The sequence below is a fragment of the Bipolaris zeicola genome, assembly GCF_000523435.1.
Source record: "Bipolaris zeicola 26-R-13 unplaced genomic scaffold scaffold_37, whole genome shotgun sequence".
Classification (NCBI taxonomy): domain Eukaryota; kingdom Fungi; phylum Ascomycota; class Dothideomycetes; order Pleosporales; family Pleosporaceae; genus Bipolaris; species Bipolaris zeicola.
In genome coordinates this window covers 50,944-76,039 of record NW_006912086.1, presented here as the reverse complement: position 1 = coordinate 76,039, position 25,096 = coordinate 50,944, and the positions used below count along the sequence as shown (strand labels likewise).

General features: G+C 52.8%; 10 protein-coding genes across 10 annotated transcripts; 6 read left to right on the top strand and 4 right to left on the bottom strand.

Moving 5' to 3' along the window:
* Positions 1 to 314: 314 nt before the first annotated feature.
* On the top strand, positions 315 to 1,573 carry COCCADRAFT_90630 (uncharacterized protein; the record flags this gene model as incomplete). Its single annotated transcript, XM_007712023.1, has 4 exons — positions 315 to 954; positions 1,006 to 1,298; positions 1,353 to 1,427; positions 1,475 to 1,573. The coding sequence occupies 4 exons, from the start codon at positions 315 to 317 to the stop codon at positions 1,571 to 1,573; spliced, it is 1,107 nt and encodes a 368-aa protein (XP_007710213.1).
* Positions 1,574 to 2,250: 677 nt separating this feature from the next.
* COCCADRAFT_24568 (uncharacterized protein) lies at positions 2,251 to 2,886 on the top strand (the record flags this gene model as incomplete). Its single annotated transcript, XM_007711993.1, has 1 exon — positions 2,251 to 2,886. One exon carries the CDS (start codon positions 2,251 to 2,253, stop codon positions 2,884 to 2,886), a length of 636 nt encoding a protein of 211 aa, XP_007710183.1.
* Positions 2,887 to 4,541: 1,655 nt separating this feature from the next.
* Positions 4,542 to 6,267, bottom strand: COCCADRAFT_90631 (uncharacterized protein; the record flags this gene model as incomplete). Its single annotated transcript, XM_007712022.1, has 3 exons — positions 4,542 to 5,686; positions 5,764 to 5,925; positions 6,000 to 6,267. 3 exons carry the CDS (start codon positions 6,265 to 6,267, stop codon positions 4,542 to 4,544), a joined length of 1,575 nt encoding a protein of 524 aa, XP_007710212.1.
* A 1,815-nt stretch (positions 6,268 to 8,082) lies between these two features.
* COCCADRAFT_24566 (uncharacterized protein) lies at positions 8,083 to 8,580 on the top strand (the record flags this gene model as incomplete). The annotated part of the gene is made up of 1 exon (XM_007711992.1): positions 8,083 to 8,580. One exon carries the CDS (start codon positions 8,083 to 8,085, stop codon positions 8,578 to 8,580), a length of 498 nt encoding a protein of 165 aa, XP_007710182.1.
* A 75-nt stretch (positions 8,581 to 8,655) lies between these two features.
* Positions 8,656 to 8,991, top strand: COCCADRAFT_90660 (uncharacterized protein; the record flags this gene model as incomplete). Its single annotated transcript, XM_007712021.1, has 1 exon — positions 8,656 to 8,991. A coding segment is annotated over one exon (336 nt), but the record flags the coding sequence as incomplete, so codon positions are not given.
* A 365-nt stretch (positions 8,992 to 9,356) lies between these two features.
* COCCADRAFT_24565 (uncharacterized protein) lies at positions 9,357 to 12,025 on the bottom strand (the record flags this gene model as incomplete). The annotated part of the gene is made up of 5 exons (XM_007711991.1): positions 9,357 to 11,435; positions 11,492 to 11,741; positions 11,791 to 11,846; positions 11,898 to 11,925; positions 11,979 to 12,025. The coding sequence occupies 5 exons, from the start codon at positions 12,023 to 12,025 to the stop codon at positions 9,357 to 9,359; spliced, it is 2,460 nt and encodes an 819-aa protein (XP_007710181.1).
* Positions 12,026 to 13,086: 1,061 nt separating this feature from the next.
* Positions 13,087 to 13,263, bottom strand: COCCADRAFT_90733 (uncharacterized protein; the record flags this gene model as incomplete). The annotated part of the gene is made up of 1 exon (XM_007712020.1): positions 13,087 to 13,263. The coding sequence occupies one exon, from the start codon at positions 13,261 to 13,263 to the stop codon at positions 13,087 to 13,089; it is 177 nt and encodes a 58-aa protein (XP_007710210.1).
* Positions 13,264 to 16,252: 2,989 nt separating this feature from the next.
* Positions 16,253 to 17,417, top strand: COCCADRAFT_90659 (uncharacterized protein; the record flags this gene model as incomplete). The annotated part of the gene is made up of 3 exons (XM_007712019.1): positions 16,253 to 16,423; positions 16,476 to 16,604; positions 16,671 to 17,417. 3 exons carry the CDS (start codon positions 16,253 to 16,255, stop codon positions 17,415 to 17,417), a joined length of 1,047 nt encoding a protein of 348 aa, XP_007710209.1.
* A 188-nt stretch (positions 17,418 to 17,605) lies between these two features.
* Positions 17,606 to 20,444, bottom strand: COCCADRAFT_90614 (uncharacterized protein; the record flags this gene model as incomplete). The annotated part of the gene is made up of 7 exons (XM_007712018.1): positions 17,606 to 18,726; positions 18,783 to 18,863; positions 18,910 to 19,180; positions 19,231 to 19,907; positions 19,962 to 20,241; positions 20,302 to 20,366; positions 20,420 to 20,444. The coding sequence occupies 7 exons, from the start codon at positions 20,442 to 20,444 to the stop codon at positions 17,606 to 17,608; spliced, it is 2,520 nt and encodes an 839-aa protein (XP_007710208.1).
* A 1,969-nt stretch (positions 20,445 to 22,413) lies between these two features.
* On the top strand, positions 22,414 to 24,897 carry COCCADRAFT_34990 (uncharacterized protein; the record flags this gene model as incomplete). Its single annotated transcript, XM_007711999.1, has 3 exons — positions 22,414 to 23,158; positions 23,208 to 24,220; positions 24,271 to 24,897. 3 exons carry the CDS (start codon positions 22,414 to 22,416, stop codon positions 24,895 to 24,897), a joined length of 2,385 nt encoding a protein of 794 aa, XP_007710189.1.
* Between the last annotated feature and the right edge of the window lie 199 nt (positions 24,898 to 25,096).

The window sequence follows — 25,096 nt, the reverse complement described above, 5'->3', positions numbered from 1 at the left end:
CGGCTTATCGAGCACCAGCCACAGCAGCCCCTCGCAGTGGCTTGTGGCTTGGCGAACCAGGACACGGCGAGCCATCAGCGCTACCCCATGATACCCAATTGCATCGCGGCTAGCACTCAGTCAACAAGTCGACTTCAGCTCACAACACACACGCCCCTTTTGTCCCCGAATGCCATCGCACGCGTGAAAGTGGCCCTGGAAACTCCTCGAACGTCGCGTCTGCCGGGTCTTCCTTGTCTATCGCTCTCGACGCGTGCGCGCCCTCAGCTCTCGTTGCTGCCGAATATATACCGCTAGAAGTCGCTGCCGCTGCCATGGAAGAGTACTCGAGTCAGGCGCCTGTGCCAGAAACACTCCCCCAACCTGTCCAGGTGCCGCCGGAGCAACTGGGGTCTGACCAGCTGCAGCCCGAGCCCGTACCTGTTGATGAACACGAGGCGCAAAAACATATGGACCAGACCATGGACACGAACGATGACAGCATGGCCAGCACCATTACCGCCAACACCGTCACACCGCTACCAGATCCAGCCCAATCTAACAGCCTCAACAACAGCCCTTCCCCATACGGACACGAGCCTCACCGACCATCGACGTCATACTCGGACACCGCCTACCAGTACACAACACACAATGGCTCGCGCTTCACTACATCCTCAGATGCCGATACTCCTCCGCGGCACGGCTACTACGACTCCAGCAGAGAGGCACACGTCGGCCAATCGCACTCGCGGCCTAGCTCACAGATGGGACGGTACCCGACCTCAGAGGGCGGCGCCCGGTCAAACTCATACCAAGACCAACAACGGAGCGCACAACAACAACAGGAAGCAGTCAAAAATGCCAGCGTAGTCATCAAGGTCGGCATGGTCGGAGACGCGCAAATCGGAAAGACCAGTCTGATGGTCAAGTATGTCGAGGGTAGTTGGGACGAAGATTACATCCAAACATTAGGTGCGTTACACCATGCTTTTTTCTAGAGGTTGCAGTTTCTGACACGCGCAGGTGTCAACTTTATGGAAAAGACCATCTCGATCCGGAACACCGAAATCACATTCTCTATTTGGGATCTAGGTGGTCAACGTGAATTCGTCAACATGTTGCCATTAGTCTGCAACGATGCTGTCGCGATACTCTTCATGTTCGATCTGACGCGTAAGAGCACTCTCAACTCGATCAAGGAGTGGTATCGGCAAGGGCGTGGCTTCAACAAGACTGCTATCCCCTTTTTAGTCGGCACAAAATACGATCATTTCGTCAACTTTCCTCGAGAAGAACAGGAAGAAATTTCTAACCAGGTACACACGATGTTTGGATCTTGGATGTCAGCCTAGTTTGCTAACCAGGTATAGGCCAAACGATTTGCACGAGCAATGAAGGCTAGTTTAATCTTTAGCTCAACAAGTCACAGCATCAACGTGCAAAAAGTACGAAATCTCCCTGTTCAGTCGAATATATGCTGACCTTGTCCCAGATATTCAAGATCGTGCTATCAAAAGCGTTCGACCTCAAGTGCACGATTCCTGAGATAGAAAACATTGGCGAACCACTTCTCCTCTACCAGGCCGTCTAGTCGCCGGACCGACGAGTGAGACCCCGGACAGAAGGGGCGCGGATGAACCTGTCTGAGAGGCAGATGGGGCGCGTCTTTTATCGGAACGTTACCATGAGCGAATGACTTCATGATTGATTTGCGTGGGATTGCATAGCCCGGCGATTGGAGCACGGAGCTATACATATATGTCGGGCACAAAATTGGCGTTCTTCTGCTTTGTATTCGCAGAGGCGCTTGTAAAGTTGGAGCCATGAGAGCTCAACTGGGACAATGGAATGAGAGCGTTGACTTGCACAGGCGGCGCAGTCTTGCAACATAGTATACTATAGTCTAATGAAGAGTCGCGGGATCGCAGTACATATTTGCATGTATGTTTACACAGTACGTGACTTTGCAACGCGTACGAGGGGCAAGTTTAGGCGAATGACGTAAGCTTCCGCGACTAAAAGTTCGAGACATGCGCAAGTAACTTTGGTCAACACTTACAACCATCTGTGCGCGCACTTGCTAGAATAAGAACGAGTTCGCATCGAATACCGCGCGTGTTCGAACATGCTATAGAATCTCAAAAGCGGCTTACCAAATTCCGACTAGTGGTTCCGAAAAAAAGCACTTCATCGGGTTCTTCGCATAGCAGACGTTTTAATACGCGACCGCATCAAACAGCACTCTTTCTTGTACTCCACACACGCACAATGGCACTACCATCCATAGCCCTGCCGGGCCAGCTTCTCGGCAGCATTGACAAGTACTCTCCAGGCCCTGGAACGCACATTTATGAATCGCAAATCTATGCCTCAATAGCAGGGCCAGTGGTGTCTGTAGGCTCAGCACCACAACCGACACCAGGGAGCAACAAAGCCAAGCTACCACCTCTCGTCGCGATAACCCGGCCGCCCAGCTTCAGCGACCCAGGCATCCTAGGCCCCAACTCCGGGGGCGGTGTGCCCCTGCTGCCAACGGTGTCCAGCACGGTGCTAGTCCGCATAACGCGTTTGGGCCCACGCTTCGCCTCGTGCGAGATCCTCGTCGTCGACGACGCTGTATGCCGGGAAGCCTTCCTCGCACAGATCCGGCGCGAAGATATTCGCGCAACGGAAAAGGACAAGATCAAGATTGAAGAAAGCTTCCGCGTTGGCGACTTGGTGCGCGGCACCGTGATTAGTCTGGGTGACAGCGGAAACTACTACGTTGCGACTGACAGAAATGAGTACGGCGTTGTACTTGCGAGGAGCGAGGAAGGGCGGGTCATGCACCCTGTTAGCTGGAGGGAATTCAGGGACCCAGTCAGTGGAAGGACGGAGTTGAGGAAGGCGGCGAAGCCGTTTTGAAAGAGTCTTGAGATATGTCTGTATAACGTATACCCCCTCTCCTTCCTTCTCCCGAGAAGATCACCATCCCAGAAAAAAATCTCAGCATACTATCTATTCTCAAGTTACGAGATGGGTCTGCAATTAACTGCCTCGTATCTTTTTTTACCCGCCCACCACGTCCATCCCACGTTTGCCTATACCAAGAAAAAAATTCTTCTAGTAATGCAAATCAGGGTCCTCCCGTTTTGAGCGGGAATGATTTGCATTTTCCCTCGCCCATCTCCGCCGTCTAAGAAAAGCAACACACTACTACTTACTACCCGCAACACGCACATCACGCAACCTCCCCCCGAACTAAACTACTGTTTCACCCACGCAAGCATTCCCCTTCCTTCCCCTCAACCCCCCCACACACGCTCCTAGTTCACAATCCTGATCTTCCTTCTTTCATGCTTTTTTTCCCGCACTTCTCGAGTCACACAGCCACACACACACACACACACAGAAGGCGCCCGCCCAGCCACACTGATGTCCCGAAGCTACTAAAAAAAAACGTCACGGGGAATACCCCAGGCAAAAAAAAGGCTAGGGAACGACAAGCGCAAGAGGGAGGTGTCGTTCTATTGCGCGTTAAACTTTATTTCTTATTTTATATTTTTTTAAGATGAGGGTTGTTAAAGGCATTGTTGTTCTTTCGGAGTGGATTTGGGGTAAGGGGGGTGGAAGGGAGGTATGGGAGGAGAGGAGGAGGAGCTAAGAATAGAGGGCGGAGGGAATTGAGCATTTTAGGGTTGTAGGGAGGGGAGTCAAGGGTGAAGGAGAGATGGAGGGAATGCGAGGGTGATATTGCTATGTATCTTTTCGAGATGAGTTGAAAAATGTGGGGTAATGTTGATAGATACAGGACTATGGTGAAGAAAAGAGGGTAGTAGACAAGATCAATAGTAGTACAAAGATTGGGAAATGAATGCAGTACATCTAGTATTCAGCAGCGGAACAGAATGCTTTTTCATTTCTCACTTTTAGAGTAGATACATCGGTACAAATCAACCACGTCAAGTGCAATATACTGATAAACAGCTTCAGAAAGATAAGTAGATGTAAATAAATAAAATATATAAGAAAAAAAAACTTTGCGTGGCCTCTTTTGATGGGACCGAGGTCGCTGCTCCAAGAAGGAAAAAGGCTTCCTTCATGTGGAAAGCAGCAAGAACAAGATAGATCATCTCCAAAATCCGAACCTGATAACCTCTTCTCTTTCTCTCTTTCTCTCTTCCCCTTTCCCTATACTCTAATAAATGTGATAGCCCAACTCTTCGACATACACACCGTCCATCTTCTTCTTTTTTTCTCTCTAGACGGTGCAGTCAAGTTACAAAAATAAACAAAGGCGGACCTTGGGCAGATCAAACGCCGTTTATGTGCCAGGAAAACTTCCTTGTCGATGCGCCAAAACTCCAATCATCATGATGGGATACACCAAAAAGCTCCGTCGTCTTGCCCATGACTCCTTGAGCCATCTTTCCCTATGGCGAGCCATGGGCACCACACTGTCGACGATAACTGCCTGTAACCATGCTCTTCCAATGCTCTTCTTGAATCTTACAATACTTGCTTGCTCGCAAGAGAAAAAATACAACAAGTCTTAACCCGGTCTTGGGGATGCGGGTTCTCTACAGCACGCCGCCAGGCAGAGGAGTGCCTCTGTTCTGGTTGCCCCATCCAAAGCTCTCTGTCTGGGGGTTTACAGGCCGTACGTCGTTGCCGCCCACGGTACTAACGTGACCTTCTTGTGGTGCGGCATGCTTCCTAAGCATGAACATGGGTTTGCGGCCTTCTTTGTCGAGTTGTTTGAACAAGATCAACGGCCTCTCGTTCAGTCCCAAACAACGCTCTTGATCGCCGTGAACAATATACAAAGCATATTGTCGCCAATCTGCTGTAATGTTGTATTTCTTGAGCGCAACGGGAAGGACCTTGTGACAAGGGTCATCGATGGAAACGCGGAACGACTTGAATATTTCGACTTGCGGGTTCGTGGAGGGTGTGGAAGAGGAAGTGCCCGATGTGGGGGCGTTCATTGAGCTGGAGCCACCAGAAAGTGGAGGATCGCGTTCTTCGGGGTTCGGTGTTGGCGCAGCATTGTTTCGCATAGGTCGTGAGGATAGTGGTGCGGGAGTGGCGCGGGGATCGCGGTTCCGGTCGGATATGGAGTTGGCGTCGGAGTTCCATGTGTTGGTTTGGCTCCAGCCAGAGTTTGTGTCATGATCGTGGCTGCGGGGTATGTCGCGGCTGTATTGGCGACTTGAGGATTGTGTGTATGCGGGCGATGTAGGCGAGGGTTGGGCAATGGAGTTGGGCGACATTTGTGGGCCGCCACTGCCGAGAGATGCTGTGAGGTGTGAGGAAGCTGCGACGGCTGCTGCTGAGGGATCCAACGAAGAATGATCGACAAGGGCACGATGCTCTTGGATGGTTGGAGAGGGGTTTTTTGGCGCGGACCCAAGGAAAAGCTTCTTGGTGGAGAACTTACGCGACAGACTGCTTCCAGCAGATCTCTCTTGAGTTGCTGGTGGGGAGGTGAGAGTGTGCTCATGGGGAGTCGGAAGTGGCTGGTTGTCTTTCAACATGCGAATCAGTGGTAATATCTCCTCGCGCAGGCGCTTATTCTCGTCCATGACGCGGCTGAGGTCTTCTCGGAGGTGGCGCAGTTCCGATTCGGCTGTATGGATGCGTTCGTCACGCGCTTGGACTACTCGAATGACTCTGGCAAAGTCGTCTTGTGTAGGCGGGGCTTCCTGTGCCGATGTGTCGGCAGCTATGCATTGTTAGGGCCTGGAGGATGTGAAGAAAAGCAGATGGCAAAAAAAGGAAAAGAAGAAAAAGAACACGCACACAATGGAACGTAGTCATCAGGGTCCATGGGCACATTCTGCCGTATCTTGATGTCATAGACGGCCTTGAGGATGGTGAGACGGTGGCCCACACTGCCCACGCCCAGTTCTTTCAGCTCCGCATGCTGTAGTGCGGCCAGTACGTCTCCGGTAATGCCCTCATCTGTAGGAGAGGAGATTAGTAAAAACACACATAGACAAGGGCAGAGCCAAGGTGGGCGGAGCAAGGCCACGTACTAGCAAAGGTGTCCGAGTATTGCTCGAGGCCGAGGTCGGCTATGAAGTCGGCCGTCTGGTCTTCATTCCACTCCATGATGTGCCCCGTTGGGCTGCTCTTGCTGTCGCGAGAATGGGTAAAGGTGGTGGGCGTGTGTTCGGTGCTGAGCGGGCCGGAGCTGGTGGGTGAGCTTTCGTACTCGACGGGCAGGGTCGGGCTGGAGATGGCCTGGCGCTCAAACTCGTCGTCGGCATCCGAATCTTCGTGGTACTTTGTGGTGTATGCCATGACGCGAGGGGGCTGAAGGAGGAGAGGCAGCAGGAGGAGAGGCCGAGGGTTGGCACAGAGGTATTAGTAGAGATGTGGGTAGAGAGAGATATCGAATCTCGGCCGGTGATGATGCCAAGGCCTCTCTCTTGCAAGCAGGCAGGCTCGTGGAGGGACAAGGTCTGTGTTATCGATGACGGTTCGGCGCTAGACTCGAGGCTGGCCCCAGGGCGATTGGGGCACCCTGTCTGAGACGAAGCGAGATTGAGACGGCGTGTTTCGTCGATGACGGGAGCAGGGCGGGAGTGCAGGCTCAGTCTCAGATGCACAGCTAGCCGGTGGGGCAGAGGTGAGCAGCAAGGCGGGGAGAGGGAGAGGGTTGTCGTCGCCGGGCGAGTGGCTTGCGGCTAGGCGCTTTGTCGTCCGACGGCCTGAGGGGGAGAGGGCGTGTCGTCAAAGCAAGCAGCAGCAGCGGCGGCGGCGGCGGGCTGTGCATTCGACCGTGCGAGCAAGATGAGGAGCAGATGCAACAACATGCACATGCGCCTGGGAGGGACAGGACAGCACGCAGGCCGGCGGGGAGGATGGGACAAGGAGAGAGAGAATGGGAGAGAGAGGGGAGAGAAGAGACCGCTGGCTGGCAAGAAAAGAAAGAAAGAAAGAAGTCACTCCAGCGCCAACAGGGCGGGCAGGCTGCGTCTGCTTCTGCATCTGGATTGCCAATACCCTATACCGTCCGACAGGCGGCTAGCTGGGCAGCCGGCGGCGTCCGTGCTGGCTCGACGCTGCTGCTGCTTGGAAGCCAATATTGCGATAAAGCATGCAGGTACCGACCGCGCCCGCTAATATCCCCTACAACCACATGTACCTCGATGTCAGGACGGACTCCAAGTACACACAGTACATAGTACATTACATGCAACACCCACGTCCACGCATCAACCATCAACCATCAACCCACACGTAACATTCCCCCGCACACCCCATTGCCCTTGGCCTCTCCTTGCTTTTTGGCACTGCACCCTGCCTGCCTGCCTCTCCTCCATTCATAACACCGCCCCAGTCTAGCAGCGCTATTAAATCACTATCCCATTCTCGCCCTCTCCCTTCCTATCACCTCCCTAGCCACACTCTCCACTCATCCCATGCGAACTCGGGATCTTCACCGCCAACGCTTAAGTAAACTAAACCCCTCCTCCACCCCGGCTGGCCCGTCGCCAAATCGGTTACTTCCGCCCGCCGCACCTCACGTCGCACCTGACAAGGAAAGCTGCCATCCCTATATTACGACATACTACATCGCCGGCCCCCCTCCCCCCCCAGTAGCGAGAAAGCACAACCCCACGCGCGCCCCCAACCCACGTGAACAGGATCAGCAACTACCGCGACTTTGGGAAGCTGACCCGGTATTGCTCTCTTCCAACGTCGTCCCTGGAGCCTCCTCTTTGTTTTTATCGAAATCACCCTCCAATCCTTCCCTTTCCGAGTCTTAATTCGCAATCAATTAACTCCTCTCACTCCCCTTTCCCTATCTCCACTCGGCTTTTGTTTTTTCTTGGTTACTAACCCCCGTCTCCCACCCAATAAAATCGCCTGATTCCGCGAGGGAGGGAAAGAAAAGGGCCAATACTCATACTATACCCAATCAAACCTTCCAACCAACCACCCCCGGCCAAACCTCCATTACCCAAAAAACCAACAACTCCTTTCTTTTCAGACCTATCCAAGAAACCCACCCAATTACCGGAAGCCCGGCCACCTACCCGCTCGCTCCCTGGATTCTCCACATAAAAAAAACATCCGATAACATAACGCATCATCACGCATCAAATCATCATGTCCGACACCCCCATCCCCATCACGACGCAGCAAGCCCAGTCGGGCATCTCGCGCGACCTGCGCAACAACATCTACTCGGCCCTGCTCGCCGGGCCCGGCATCCGCAACATCGAGGCCACGCTCGACGAGTCGCTGCGCTCGTCAGGCTTCAAGGACGCTCTCCGAGCCTACATTACCGAGCTCTTCCGCTCGGGCCAGGCCACCACGTGCGAGGAGGCCAGGAACCTCGCTATGCAGCGTATCCGCGAGCACACGCGTCAGTTGGACGGTGCCAGCGGCAACAACAACAACAACAACAACAACAACAGCAGTAGCAAGCAACAATCCGCCACAAACGGTCTCAGCGACGACCAACTCAACGGCGCTGACGGCCCCGCCGACGACGCCCTGGACTTTGATCTCAAAATCCCCAAATCAGCAATCGATGCCGGCGCCAAGACGGTCATGAAAGAGTTGGAAAAGGTATGCGAGATTACATATGAGGATGATAAGTGATGCCTCTTCTCCTTCTTTCATTCCAATCCATATGCACCTCATCCGCCTGCTTCCATCTCATCTGTCTATCAAAAAAAAACTATGGATCTTCACATTCCAAGAGGCCACATTGTCTGTTCAAGGAAAAAAAACTACTATAGGGCCAATGCCACCGTTGCAAAAAAAAACGCTGTTCAGGGCCTACCTTCCTCACGGACCCTTGTGCTTGCACCTTGCCACCGTTGCAAACCCTCGGGATCCACTATTCGCCAGCATATCCATGCACAAACACATACGTACATACTTAAGTACATATTCTCTGCACCTCCTCTACTACATCGTTATCATCACATCGCAACGGCAGAGAATGCAGACTTGTACCATACAGACAAGATTCCGTATAGTAGCTACAACCTTTTGTTCAACAAATAATCTATGTAGCCCTATCTACCACCATAGTGCCAGGGGAAATACCCTCGTCACACTAGACATCAATCAATCAATCACATCAAATCAAATCACATCACACTACAATCACAGTACTATACAAATCTTCTTCTTTTTCTTCATAACATGCATTCTCATTCATTCACTGCATCATGGCAACTACTGCTGCTGCTACCAATATCTCATCATGTCTCCCCAATTATCCCCCCGTGTCTGCACTCATCCAGAACCCTCCAAAGGCCCGGTTCATGCATTGCCTTGCCATGAAGAAAAAAACGCTAAACCCGTCTCTCATAAAGGCTATATCATCCCAGTCCCGTTCTTCTGTCCTTCCCTGCTACAACCTTTCCTTAGTTGTACAGGTCCTCGTCCTCGCCACCAGCTCCAAATGTGTTCTGGTCGCCACCAGCCGCGGCGTTCTCCGCGTCAGGGAAGCGGAAGAAGCTGGAGCCGCCAGAGTTCTTCATTGATTGCGCAAAGGCCTCATATCGGCGGATCTCGACATCGGTCACCGAACGACGGGCAGAACGCATAGCCTCCTCAAAGTGCGCCTTGGTCAGCACAGGTACGGGATCCTCCTCGTCAACTTCCATGTCGACATCCTCGCCAGCAGCCTCGCGAGCCTTGCGACGCTCAATGTCAATCGCAATCGACTGCTTGATCGCCAGCTTGACGGCTCGCTGGGTGACGAAACCAAGATCGGCACCAGAGAATCCGTGTGTGTTTTGCGCAATGAAGTCGATGTCAACATCATCAGCCACAGGTGTCTTGCGGAGCTGAGCCTTGATAATGCTGACACGTGACGCCAGATCAGGCAGAGGAACGTAGACAAGCGTGTCAAGACGACCAGGACGGCACAGCGCGTTATCGAGCTGCTCCGGTCGGTTCGTAGCGCCAATGACGAACACGTTCTTCTTTGATGTCATACCGTCCATCTCAGTCAGAAGCTGGTTGACAACACGGTCCGAAGCACCGCCAGCATCGCCTTGAGATCCACCACGCGACTTGGCAATAGAGTCCAACTCATCAAGGAAGACAACGCAAGGTGCAGCAGCACGAGCCTTGTCGAAGATGTCACGGATGTTGCTCTCAGACTCACCGAACCACATGGAGAGCAGTTCGGGTCCCTTGATGGAGATGAAGTTGGCCGCACACTCGTTGGCGACAGCCTTGGCAAGAAGCGTCTTACCGGTACCAGGAGGACCGTAGAAGAGCACACCTCGTGATGGGGACATGCCGAACTTGAGGAACTTGTCTGGGTGGTCAACGGGATATTGCACGGACTCAATGAGTTCGCGCTTGACGTCCTCCAAACCACCAATGTCCTCCCATCGGACGTTGGGCACCTCGACAACAGCGACCTCACGGAGAGCTGATGGGTTAGATACGCCGAGAGCGAAACGGAAGTTCTCCATGGTAACACCGAGCGAGTCGAGCACTTCGGCATCGATGGTGTCCTCATCAAGGTCGATCAAATCCATCTTCTCACGAATCTGCTGCATGGCAGCCTCAGAGCACAGCGACGCCAAATCCGAACCGACATAACCGTGGGTCTCGGCGGCGATGGTCTGCAGGTCGACGTCGTCGGCAAGCTTCATGTTCTTGGTGTGGATCTGCATGATTTCGAGACGGCCGGTGGGGTCGGGAATACCGATGTCGACCTCACGGTCGAAACGACCGAAACGACGGAGAGCAGGGTCGATAGAGTTGGGACGGTTGGTGGCGGCCATGACGACAACGTTGGAGCGAGCCTTCATGCCGTCCATGAGGGTAAGAAGTTGAGAGACAACACGGCGCTCGACCTCACCGTTGGTCTTCTCACGCTTGGGCGCAATTGAGTCGATTTCATCAATGAAGATGATGGCGGGCGAGTTCTTCTCGGCCTCCTCGAATGCCTTGCGCAGATTTGACTCTGATTCACCGGCCATCTTGGACATGATTTCGGGACCATTGATCAGGAAGAAGAAAGCACCAGTCTCGTTTGCAACGGCACGAGCCATCAGTGTCTTACCGGTACCAGGAGGGCCGTACATGAGAATACCACGCGGGGGCTTGATACCGATCGACTTGAAGAGCTGAGGATGCCGCAGTGGCAGCTCAACCAACTCTCGGATCTGTGCCATCTGCTTTCGGCAGCCACCAATGTCGTCGTAGCCGACCTCGTTGAGGTTGCCCTCTTCATCTTCACGCTGGATGGGCTCGCCTTCGCAGTGGATGACGGTATCTTGTGCGACGATACCAAACTCTGGTGGGTCGACTTCAACGACCTTGAACTCGACTTGTCGCATACCACCGCGGGCTGTGAAGGTGTCGCCTTGGCGGACCGGTCGGTAGGCTTCGCGGAAGTATGGCGCAAGGAAAACATCGAAGAGCGAACCGGTGATACCCTCGACAGTGTCGGCAATGGGGAGGACTGCAATGCGCTTGGCCTGTGATAGAAGTCAGAATTGAGCAGAAATCGCAGTTTTGTAATAATGACACATACATATTTGATGTCGGGGCACGGGTGGATGGTGATAACGTCGCCGTGCTTGACCCGCAAGTTGTGGCGAACAACACGGTTTATCCGCGCTGAGCCGTCATCGAGATCGTCATCAGCGAGCACGATGAGGACGGTGTCCTTTCGCTTCTTGCCCTTTACCAGGACTGTGTCACCGCGGAAGAGCTGGAGGGTCTCCATGGTGTTGTTTGAGAGGGCGATGATAGAGTTGTCATCGTTGACGGCATCGGTAACGCTACAAAGGTCAGTATCCAATTCAAAGTTTCATTTCCAGATGTACTCACATCAGCGAGTTTGGCTTCTTCTTCTTCTTGAGAATGGCGGTCGCGGTCTCATCGTTCTGTGGCGGGTTAGCGGGGCCGTCGCATCAAGAGCATTGATCAGTGCCTACCTCCTTGGGCTCAGCGCCGTCCGGGTTTCTATCGAGATGTAAGTATATTGTCAATTCTAGAGCTGGTGGCAATCAACTCACTTTGAGAGATCCGGCTTCGGCTTCGTGTGGTCTGGTTCAGCCGACATGTTGCTGATGTGTCTATGTGATGTGCTGCGGGATTCGGAATTCCGGTACAAAGAGTGACAGTTGACGCAGCAACGCAGGTGTGAAGGGTATCGGTGGGTAGGGTGGGGGGTTAGATGGAGTTTAAACGACCTTCTATGCCTGGGGCGTGGTGGTTTAAGTAAGTTGGAGCTTGAACAGTCGGTGATCTCACTGTTAGAGCTAGCTCAATGTTGCCTTAAGGTCCGTGCTCGGTCCGCAACGCCATTGGAAGTTGCTGGAACCGCTTAGACAAGCAAAACTAAGTACTAAGAAACACTGTGTCCCCTTCACCGCGAGCTGTATCCCATTGCCACCTACAGGCGCCGGCTTGGCCAATCATTATCCCGTGGGTACCAATACTAGCCGTACCCAACTGAGACTGGCGCTGCTACGCATCCTCCTGGAGCCTGCTACAGCCTCACTTACGCCACCATAGCAACGCCAAGAGAGATATCCATATCAGTTCTTCGGGTGTTTACGATAAGTGAATCTGGCCCGAACCCGCCGGCGGAGTATAACAGCTTGACATGCCCTCACTGTTTCTCGCTCTCTCTCTCTCTGGATATTAATAAGACTAATGGCCAACGTGGCTCCAGCAAAAGCAAGGTGCGGTGGTTTCACGTTGTGATGGGGGGGCCTTCACGTATCGATAAGGCATATTGCCCGAAGCCCTGATTTCGTATAGTACAATGACTGCCTGCTGGTATGAGACAGTAGATATTCAATTCTATCAGGTCAGCAGCACATGTGTCCTGTGAAATTAGAAAAAACAAAAGACGTTTGTCACTATAAATCATTTTAAGATATGAAAGTACTACTCATCAATCATCAACCAAGTCCAAGTGTTCAAATGACCATGACTCGCCTACTACGCTCAAAACACTGAATGACTACAACTACACAACACTCATTTCATAAGTGAAGGGTCACATTACAGCTCATAAAGCAAAAAGATACCACCAATTCACAGTGTAAAATATTAGATTTCCTGTAAAATCTCTCATTTCGAAAGCATAAACCTACGAGTCTCATCTTATCATGACTATTCCCCATAGTTTAGCAATAAAGCCAGCTCTCTCATTTGCTCATCAAGGGCTTCCAAGTCCTCTTCTCTCGCCCTTGGATCTGCAGCCTGACGTTGTCTCAGGCCCCGCATGGCACCCCTGACAATTTGCAATCGAGTCTTCTGAGCTATGTAATCTGCCACTCCGCTTCTCATCGTGCGTTTTAACCTCTCAATATACTGGTCATTTCCGCGGTACTATCGCCGTTCAGCAAGCCATTGGTTCGTCTCCGTCCAGGCTTGCTTGGTGGCTTCTGGGATAGTCGCGCTGCTTGCACTGTTGACTCCAGCGTAGATGGCGTCCCACATGGAGAAAGCCGTCGTGAGGTCTTCAACAAAGTTGAGCGATTGTGGGAAGTAGCGTGTTGATGCTGTTTCAATTACACGGGCTTTGGTTTCCGCAGCTGTGGGATCGGCGTCGTTACTAAGTAACTCATCAAGGTAGGATTTGACGGCAATGCTCAGTGCGCAGTTGTTCGGTAAAAGGAAGGGAAGTCTGATGAACGTTAGCATGCTACAAGAGACGAAAAGTCTCCAAAATCACTTACTTCATAGCGACCGATGTAATATCAACATGACGATTGGCACAGCCAGTCAAAAACATGTGTGTACACGCCACTTCGACAAGTTCCCGCAGAGTCTGACGGACAACGTTGATGATGGAGTTATATCCGAGAAGGTGTTGGCTAAGAGGACCAGTGAAACCAATCGGTCGGTGGTGCAAAATACCAAGACCAGCAACGCGAGATACTAGCATGTTCGAGTTCTTGTCCTTTGCTGTGGGGTTGTTAGCTATGTGAACTTGCACGTATCTAAAACTGTTGACTCACTGCTACCGCGCATTGGTGCGCCGTTGTATGTAGGGAACATGTTGATATCTGAAGTCAAGAGACCCATGCGGATCAACTCGACTGCCAGCACCGCTGCCTCTTCATGCTCTGGCTTACCCTTGAGTCCAGAGATAACAGCCGCAAGAACCTTTCCCCATTGGGTTAAGTTGTGCGTCTTCTGGTCCACGTACTCACGTAAAGCGAGGAAGCGCCATATTGAGTTGTAAAGGATCTCAGTGGAGGATGCGAGTGGATTCTTGTGTTCCTTCTTAGATATGGTCTTGGCGGCGAAGTCAGCATCTTGCAAAGACAAGATGGCTGCCCCGAGGATTCCACAATCCTAGTGTTCATGTTAGTACCAGAAGAAAGTTAGTTGGGAAGATTGTTTACCTTGTATTTTCCAACGGCGTCTTTGAATGTGGATTCCTTGACATTCCATGTGTCGACAATGGAGGGAGCTTGTGCTTCTGATGGCCTCTCGACGTGGATAGTAGTGGATGCCAATTTCCTATTTGAATCCGGAGGCGAAAACCAGTTTGTCTGCTCAAGATCGTTGTGTCGATACCAGTTGTGCAGAGAGCTGGAAAGCAGGTTTATGACCGATGTCCGCAGTGGAATTAGCTTCGAGCTCACAAGATTCCTGTATTCCGGCGAGTCTCCTCCGTCCATAGGGGGAACTTCGAATATCTCGCCAGTAGTACGCCACTGAAGGATGCGTGGGCTGATGAGGCCCTTTGACATGTAGTGTAGTATCTCATCTGGTAGCCTACGACCCAGGTACTCGACTGCATCATTTGGTATAGAGGCCGGGTTCTGAGGCTCAATCTTTCCGTCCTCTGTGTAGACAGGATGGTTCTTGACAGCCAGGCGTGCCTTTTGGTACCTAGTCACATACTCTTTCCCAGAGGGCGGGACATCGTTGTTGCTAACGACAACAGAGTAGCCCGACTGACCGTTGCTCATAATCATCTTGATGGCACTGTAGGGTTTCAAAAGCTCTGCCCTATTTGGCGCATCCAATATGGGAAGTGTAGGGAGGAATGGTGTTCCAGCCAGTATGCAAGTGTCAAGAAAGATGTCTTCGGAAATCTGAGGTGCGCTGACGAACTTGGACAGATCGGCTATACATTTCTCTCGTCGTATAAAGCTGAATTGCCGCGTCTCAAAGTCCCATGATGTGATGAGCCGGGTGGCTTCGAAGATGAGGGTGTCTGACGAAGCGGCGATGGCGTGGACGTATTCGGCCTTCTCAAGATATGCCAGCTGTACATTGTTAGGCCTTGCTGTCACATCTGTGTTGTATCTGTTACCTGAGCCCAGGCGCTGTATGGTGCAACCGTCCAGCGAGTCTTTTGTTCGGTAAGGATAGATTGCAATGCGCGAAAGAGGTCTTCTGGTGTGACGTATGCTGCAACCAGTCAGTACCGTATGCAAACCACGTCCTCTCCGACTGCCATACTTGACTCTCCAAACCGAGCGACTGAAGCCTCAGCCTGGTGGCTGTCGTACAAATTCCATGCATCTGCATTCACAGTCGCCTCTGCGGTCTTGTGCCCGAATGGATTTCCTTGCTTTGTAATGTCCAACCCACCAAATACAAAGTAAGGCTCAATCTCGAAACTGCGGAAAGCGGCCAGATCTTCTTCAATGTGTTGCGCCAATGCCAGTGGGAGACCTCCAAGTGCGGGGACGAGGGGCTCCTTTGCGCGGGGGTGGTTGAGAATACGCTGGTTGAGATACTCGGCGGCCTCAATGCCTACGCGACAGCCGCGCAACTGCTCGAGCTCGCCCGTCTCGCTGAAGGCGGCCGTCCATTGCACAAAGTCGCGGATCATGGCGCCAGTCGCGTGTGTGGCTTGCCAGATAGGCGGTGGGAATGAGGGGTGGAATTAAAGAAAAGGTGGTCTAATATAAGTTTGGGAATGATACCGTGGTACTAGTGTGGTAGGACTATGGCCAGGGCAACCGTGGATGAATTGGAAGTGTTTGCGGGGTGCTTGTGTAGGGAAATTGGGAGCTCCGACGCAGCTCCACGTCTTGGCGTGTAACGTGGGAACTTTGGAATCCCTGATCAGCCGGGCGCTAGTTCAGGTACAGCGCCGCACTGCTACGCGAGTGCATGGCGTATGGAGGTGTAGTCAATGAGCGGGCGGCATACTTCAGCTGGAAAACCTTAAATTTGGAAATGGCAAGCATTACACACTCTCTGCGTAGACTTCGTTTAGTGCATCAGCCATTGGAATACGAACATTGCCCCTCACTTGTGTTATCTATACCCTTCATCCTTTCAATCTCCTATACGAACTTTCTACAAAATGTCTAGCACCGAGCACGACCAGGGTGCTATCCCGGTCATCGACATATCAAATCCATCCGAAGAGGTAGCCCAACAAGTTCTCGATGCAGCATCTAAGCATGGCTTTCTCTACATAAAGAATGATGGTGCAACCATCCCACCTCAAGACATAGACGATATGTTCAAACTTGTAGGACCAACAATCACATCATCAAACAAACAATCGAGATTGACCAAATCAGAGCAAACAATTCTTCGCCTCCCCAAAAGAACAAAAGGCCGAATACGCAATCCACTCAGACAAAGCCGGCGGCATAAACCGCGGTTGGGTATCCATGCAAGGTGAATCGCTCGACCCCCAAGGCCAAAAGGTAAGAGTAACCCCCCAAATTCCCCCTTCACCTCCACTCTCCTAACAAAACAACTCCCCTTCGTAGCAAGGCGACCCAAAAGAAGCCTTCAACATCGCCCCACCGCAACCAGCCCTCCAACCCCTCCCTTCCCCCCTCTCCTCCTCCACGCCCTTGATATCCCGCTTCCAAACCTCCTGCCACACCCTCTGCACACAGATCCTCTCCCTCCTCTCCACCGCCCTCCTCATCCCCGAAAAAGACTACTTCAGCACCCGCCACGACCAATCTCGCGGCCCTTCAGGTACCATCTTCCGTCTACTGTACTACCCCAAGACATCATCGTCTGCTACGGCGACATCCGACGAAATCAGCATCCGCGCAGGCGCGCACTCGGATTACGGGAGCGTCACGCTGCTGTTCCGGCTCCCCGGGCAGGCTGGCTTGGAGCTGCTAACGAAGAACGGGGAAAGCTGGGTTCCCGTGCCTGTGAATCCCGATCCGGATGCTCTAGAGCATCCGCCTATTTTGGTTAACATTGGGGATTTGCTGTGCTATTGGACGAATGGGCTGCTCAAGTCGACGGTGCATCGTGTGACGTTTGGCGGTGGGGAGGAGAGGTATAGCATGGCGTATTTTTGTCACCCGCTGGATGACGTGCGGTTGGAGGCTGTGCCTAGTGCGTTGATTGAAGAGTTTGGGCGTGAGGGGAAGGGGGAGAAGGAGTTGAGGAGTCAGAGGCAGAGGTTGGGGTTGAGTGAGGAAGGGGAGGATGAGGTTATTACTGCCAAGGGGCATTTGGAGAGGAGGCTGAAGGTTACGTATGGGATTTAAGGTTAGGGATATAAGTGTTGTAAGAAATAGAGTCATGGTAAGTCATTATAGTGTCCAGAGACTATCTTGTCTATATGCATTTTTACCCAAAACACCCTCGCTATGCGCTCATTTCATGCTAATTTGATGCTGTACATCCAGAATGCTCCGCATACATATACAAACCACATATGCACATTTCACATGTTTCATCCTCTCCTCTTCCTGCCCGCTCTCCCTAGCAGCTCTTCACCGCCAACGTCTCTTACAACACCGATTTCCTCGACAGCAACGCTTTTCTCTTGCACAGTACCGCCGAGTTTCCGAATCATTTGCTCTCTTGCTTTAGCCGCACCTGGCGAGTCCCAGCCCAATGTCTGACTGGCCTGATATTCCTCTATCACTACAGTATTCTCGTTGTCATCATCTGCAAGTATATCACCTGAGCTTTCCCCGCCCGACGCATTGGAACGTGTCGATGTTGCCCGGCCGAGCTGACGCCGTACGCGTGTTTTTGATGTAGCCTGATCACTAGGACCAGGTGCAGTCTTACGATTGGCACGTAGTTGCGCTAGAATAGACGAGTAGTCTTTCTCTTCTGCGGTTTTTCGAGGCTTGGACGCTTCTTGCGGGACTAGCGGCTCGGTATCTGGCGGAATGATAACATCCGGTCCAGGTTCCGAGCCTAAGGGTCTGGTGACTGTGGTTTGATTGTTTTTAGGTTTGCGGGACGCGGGGGCAATGAGCGACTCTGCAGATGAGCTTCTTGGCCGTGAGAAAGTATATGAATTGTTTAATGGGGTTGATGGTCGGGGTGGAGAGGCAGCATTGATTGCCTGATGGGGATGCGATGCTCCGCCATCATATGCGCTGATAATCGGATCATCATCTTGATTCAGGTTATTGCTATCTTTACTGCGAAGGGCAGACTTGTTAGCTGTTATTGGCAAGGTCGCATCGGCGGACGGTGCAAGATTAAGCCCCCCAGGCCGTTGAGGTATTTGTTGTGGTGGCTGTCTCGACGCGACGTTCGCAGTCTGCGCTTTCTGAAGAGGCTTGGATGGGCCCTCGGGAAGTGGCTCAGTATCTACGTTTGCTTGTGGCTGGAGCTTTTGCTTTGGATCCTGCGGTGGTGGCTGAGTCGTCTTATTTAATTGATATTCGTCATATGGCTGCAGTCGTCCGCTGCGCAGACATGCCCACAGCCAAGTGACGTGAACAGCTGGTATACGCTTGTCCGTCGCAAATTTGATTTTTGGTGTGTTTACAGTGGGAGGATTGCAGATCACTACTGATGTCTTTACCGACAGTTGTTCATCATACGTGGCGCCTGCCAAATGAGTCAGACTGCTGCAGTAGGTGCGGTTTTTTCGAATATTCACATACCCATAAGTGTGACGACTTTGGTCACATGCAGCAGTTCGATGCCGGAAAACCCCGTGGAGTTGATGATCAAGCCGGAGAACCCTGACGACGTCAGAACCAATAAGGGATTTGTGGGCCACAAACATACCACTAATGCTTAGTCTTTCAAAAGGTCGGCTTAAGACATCGTCTGCAGGATCAACGAGGCGCTTTCCATACAGGCAACGCTCGACCCACCAATTGGTGACCCAGCTCACATATGATCCGGCATGGGCCGGAAGTGCCGTCAGATCAATCTCAGCGTCATGCGGTATCACGACATAGCTTTGTTTGAGTTGATCCAATGGGAAATTGTTGAGGTCAATGACGCGGATGACTCGCGCACCATTACTCTCAAGATGTTGCCGCAAGATGCTTGTCTACCAGCATGTCAGCAGGGTCTAGAGCGCACGGGTGGGGAATGTTGGACCTTTTCTGCATCAAATCCATGTGGGCAAATGAGGCGCCCTTGGAAAATGCCATTATATCCGGAATCATTGTCAGGCTGCAGAGGCAGGGGTGGTTGCTGGGCATCTGCAGGGTCTCGAGGCTTCGACTCGGCAAGCGCATCATGTGCCAGGGTAGACGCATCTTTGGCAGGCGACACGGGTGTATGTGTGCGTGTACTTGCTCGAGTGCTTTGTTGCTTAGCAAGAATGTCCTCAGTCCACTCGTCCTCGTCGATCGGTCTCTCGAAGCTTGGCGCAGTAATGCCCGCCCATAGAGCATCACTCTGACTGCCTAACTTTGTGCTCGCTGAACGTCGCAACTTTCTTCGAAACGGATTGAGTGCCTGGCTCGGTTCGGTGTCTCGTGTGCGTTTGCCCATGGCGGGCGACATGGGCTGTCTGCGGTCCCAGGCGCCCTGGCCCCGCTCTTCGGTGGGCATGGTTGGGTTGTAGAGGGACTCTTCGAGTGCCATGCCTCGCTCGAGGCTCTGCTCCAGCCATTCGAGAGATACAATCTTCATTCTCCAATTCACAGCATGCTCGTATTTCTTGCCCGATGGCGTGGCGGCGATGAGATGGGTCACGGATTTGGTAAGGTCGCCATGGTATTCGGCGCCATTTGCGTCAATTGTCTCCTGGATACTCCGCCGTTGTTCAGCTATTGGGAGTCAGCGTGGGATAGTTGCACGTATGTGTGGGGGTGGGGGTGTACGGTTGTCGAAGCCAGTGAGGCATATCCTGAGGCCAAAAAAAGTAGGCATGCGATATTCCTTTTCCAGTGCTGCCACGTCCAGATCGTCGTCTCCGCTCATCCAGACCTCGCGGAGAGCCTCGAGCCATGCGGGGGAGAGAACCTTGACGTCGTCGCGGGACTTTGCGACATAGCGATATTTGGCGCTGTCAATGCTGCCGACGATGAGGTGGGTAACGTCCGAAGTGAGGTCAAGCTTGATGGTCGCGCCCATCTGCGCACCAATGGATGCGAGTTGAGACTGCACAGGAACATGGGGTTAGCAGGTGCGATAGAGAAAACAGGGCGGTGGTGGGCGTACGCGCTGCTCGGGGGGAATCGAGGTGCAGCAGAGGATGGCCCCAGCCAGGGGCAGTTGGCTTGTCCCTGCAGCGTGTAAGTCCATGTGGGTGAGCAGTATATGGGAGCGCCAAACGCACCATAGGCTCCATCTGTTGCGTCCATCACCGTTGTGGCGGCATGCGCAAGTCACGATGTTGTGTGTGGAAGTGAAGCGCCGAACGAGCAGCGTGTCCGAGCTAAGCCCGATTGTAGCGCGCGGGCGCGTTGCGGGGAAGTCTGGCAAAAGCGAAGTCACGTGACCCCGCCCTGGACTTGTCGGTCAGAGAATTCTCCTGGCCTTGGCGGGCTCTCGCCTCGCCTCGTCTTACGTCCGCGTCGGCGCCATCTCGCTGCTCCTTCCGCTCTGCCTCGAGCGATCTCCCCCAGGCGATCCATATATGGCCACGCAAATGCAAGAGCAAGAAAAAAAAGCTTTTCCTCTGCCGGGTATCCACCCAGACCCCCAAACCTTGATCTGACTGTTCCAGGGATGGCATCATGACGAACTGCCCTGTTCCTGAGATCGCGCATTTGGGGCGACGAGTTGGCAATGACCTGCTCTGCTGCCGATAGCGCAACCTGCCTCCAGATTCAGCACCCCCAGATGGCGATCAGTACTGGATTGGGCCATACACTTTTCTTTTCGACACCCATGCCATGGTGGGACGCATGCCGCTGATGCCCTGCCAATACTGCGTCAACTGCCCCCGGGTCCAGGCTATGGTGCAAGCGCCGAGTGCTAGGGCACGCGGAGTACGAGTTTTGTCGGTTGCATGAGACGGTTGCGGTCGTTGGTTTGTCTGGCGGGCTTATGGCAGCAGCACTAGGTGTATACATACCATACTACTGTACGTGAACAGACTGCTGTTCCTCGTCGCATGGATGCTGTCAGACTGTGACCGTGCGGTGCCCAGGCACACAATGACCATGCCCAGGCCCGCCCAGATAGAAAGGCGGGCAATGCGGGCACTGCCATGTTGTCTCCTCCCATCAGCTGCGCGAGGATCTGGTTGTCTGCGTCCATGTCACGACTGCGTGCAACCTTGGTGGGTAGACCAAGGTCATGATCCGTCGATCTCAGTACCTTGCCGGGTGAGCCGCCGGCGTCGGTCGCTAGCCGGCAAACGGTCTAGAAGCAGATGATAGCAGTTCAGAAACCAACGCTTGCTGCTTGTCTCCAGCGCCTTGCAATCTCTGGATGCCAGCCATGATGTCATGCATCCGAGCCTCCGTCCACGCAAGCTTACTACACCTCATTTAATCCCATGCTTAGTCGATCTCCGCGGCTAGACGACTGTCCGACTCACTTCCTTGACGCGCAAATTACTCTACTACTACCACCTACATACTGTTCCTCCCTCGCCCACGCAGTCGTGCCACTGCAGAACCTACTGCGCACCCCTTCATCCTCGGCCTGCCTAGTGCCGCGACCCCCGCCGAGCAACAGCACACTGAGGAGTCCGCGTCATCCGGTTCCCTGCACTTGCGCCCCGGCATACTTTCGCCGTCTGTCCTGGCTTAGTCTGACATGCCCACCCGTAAAATGAATGCATGCTAGTTTGGGCACACCTCAAAACACTCCATGTCCCTGTCGCCCGCACCATTATTCACCTGACAAAACACTCGTCTTTACCGACAGCGCAGACGCTCAGTAATAGGGCAAACCCGCTCCCTTCCGACTCCCCGGCAACCACACCGCTCCACATTATTATAGCGGCCTGTCGTGCGGATCCCATCCCATTTACACATCACTATGCTCACCGTAGCATCTTGATACCTTGATCCTGCCCGTAAGTCCTCGCCTCATTTCCCCTTCACTGCACCCGGACCCTTTGTCTCAGTAGCGCCCAACCCACAACCTCCTTACCAAAAGCATCGACAAGGACCATGGTTGGGTTGCCTTGACCAAACACCTCTTTGTGTCCCGTTCATGACTCGGAACTATTCCATTCCTCAAGCTCTTGTATACTCTTGTCCTTTACACACATACACATACACATACACCCACGCTCTATAAGACATCGCTCGCCGCATGCATCGCCTCATCACTTCGTTTACCTGCAATTGACACACATACTAACCCATCATCGACATGCCAGAGTACCAACCTGTATACTCTGATCGTGGCCGTTTACGTTATATTCCCGACCATCTAGAAGACCCAATAAGAACAAACCGCGGCACATTCCAAGGTCGCAATCGTCGACCACACCGCATTCACATCGCTCACGTAGGACCTGATCCCCTACTTCGCATTCAGCGACGACGAACGACTGAGAAGTCGTACATCACCGAAAAACTGGCGATCCATCACGAAGGTGCCAAACGGTTCTTCCGCTCTCTGCTTGATAACCGCCTCTCCTCCAAACCCGAAACTGCAGACCTTCCTACTCCACGCTCATCAACAAGTGGCTCTAGCAGCAACCGCAGCTCCATTACCTCAATTCCAGAGCCACGCTCCCGCGACATGAGATCGCTCACGAGAAACTCCCCCAGTGACGCCGTCGGCGCAATTGGTGGGACACTGGCCGCAACCGGCATCTCAAGACCCTCGACAGAGTCACATTGGTCCTCTGGGCGTTCATCTACCAAGAGCGCAATAAGCAGCGTGAAGTCCGTGCCTGAAGAAAAACCAATAGCTTCAGGTGGTGGCTTGAGCGTCAATGTGCAGCTCACCGAACCAGTTTTGTTTCTTCGGGGCTTTGAGCAAGCCGAGAACGGTGAGCGCAATACTGCAATGTTGCGTGGTACCCTGTGCCTGAAGATCACCAAATCAGCGAAGCTAAAGGCCGTCACTTTGAAATTCCGGGGCAAGGCAACCACAAAATGGCCAGAAGGTTGATCATGCCCCCTCCTTGTGCCTATTACAATACTGACTATCAATAGGTATTCCCCCAAAGAAGACTGAATTTGAAGAGGTGGATACCCTGATGAGCCACACCTGGCCATTCTTCAACTCTCAATTCCCGACGGCAGAAAATGGCACTGGTGCAGATCATGTGGAATTATACAAGAGTTCCGGTGGCTTGACTGGCTCGCCCAACAACTCCTCATTGAACCTCACGACAAAAGAAGCAAAACGGTTATCACTCCAAGTTAACCAATCCCGAAGCTTCGGCAAGGGTGACACCCCTGGTGGCGGCCCTTCGGTAGCACAGAAAGGTTACAGAACCTTCAATCCTGGCGAGTACATGTACAACTTTGAGCTGCCACTAGACAGTCACCTTCCCGAGACCATTGACGTCGACCTTGGTTCAGTCAAGTACGAGCTTGAAGCCACTGTCGAGCGTGCCGGGGCCTTCCGCACCAACCTCGTTGGTACCAAGGAAGTTACGCTCATCCGTGCACCCTCAGAAGGATCGCTGGAGCAAGTGGAGCCCATTGCCATCAGCCGCAGCTGGGAAGATCAGCTTCACTATGACATTGTCATCTCGGGCAAATCATTTCCGCTTGGAGCACAAGTTCCAATTGCTTTTAAGCTTACCCCACTCGCCAAGGTCCAATGCCATCGGATAAAGGTGTTTGTTACTGAGAATGTCGAGTACTTTTGCAACAATAAGCGGGTACATCGGATGGAGCCAGTGCGTAAGGTCCAACTATTCGAAAAACGTGCAGATGGCCCGCCGACGAGCACTTTCCCCGGTAGCACCATGCGGATAGTGTCTGGAGGTGGTGTCCCATACGACATGCGCGCGGCAGCTTCTCGCGGCGAAGATGTATCGGTGGAAGACCCTACCAATTTGCTGGGTAATCTCAGTGCCGACTCAAACATTGGTCCGACCGAAATGGAGTTCAATGTGCAATTGCCAAGCTGTCACAACCTCCGAGAGAAGGACAAGTCATCAAAGCTGCACTTTGACACGACGTACCAGAACATTCAGGTGCATCATTGGATAAAGGTAAGTCCACGTTGAAGGGATTGTTGTCGCATATGCTAACACTCTCTTAGCTTGTCATGCGCCTTTCGAAACCGGACGCAAATGATCCGTCAAAACGACGACACTTTGAAATCTCGATTGATTCACCTTTCCACATCCTTTCATGTCAAGCTACACAAGCAAACATAGCACTGCCAGCTTACTCGTCACCTGAACCTTTGATGAGCGGAGCGCGGGTACCTGAGTGCGGATGTCCCGACGCACCATCTCGCCGCCCATCTCCACCAAGCTTTGTACCAACCTTGGGTAGTATGGGCCGGCCAAGAGGCCATACCGAACCACCATTACCATCACCGGCATCAGGGATCACTCGGCCGCAGGCAGCACATATCGGCGGACCAAACGACTCTACCGTTCCACGACCAATGCATCTCCTGCGTGTACCCTCGTTCAACCCACCAGCCTTCTCCGAAATTGAGCCACCGCCGCCGCTAGAGACGCCGCCGCCGCTTTACGAGACGATTGCATCGCCTACGAACGGATTGGCCGATTACTTCTCGCGGTTGTCAGACGCATACGATTCTGACAGCGACCCTGAGCGCCGTGACCGGGCGCGTGTCGAGATACCCTTAACACCAGGGGGCCGTGCGAACCGGAGCATGGATGAAAGGCGAACATGGCTCCCGGTCGGTCATTGAGCAACAACGACTGAGACTTATGATGTCACGCGTAACGCATCTTTTTTTACGTTCATGCACATTACTTATATTGGATGATATTTTCTCTCACTACAGTTTTAGACATGGTCTGTGCATATGACCTTATATCTGGGTATGGGCGAATTCTGGGGGGTTTGTTTTGTTGCGACCACGGGCACATGAGGCGAAAAGGCATGTT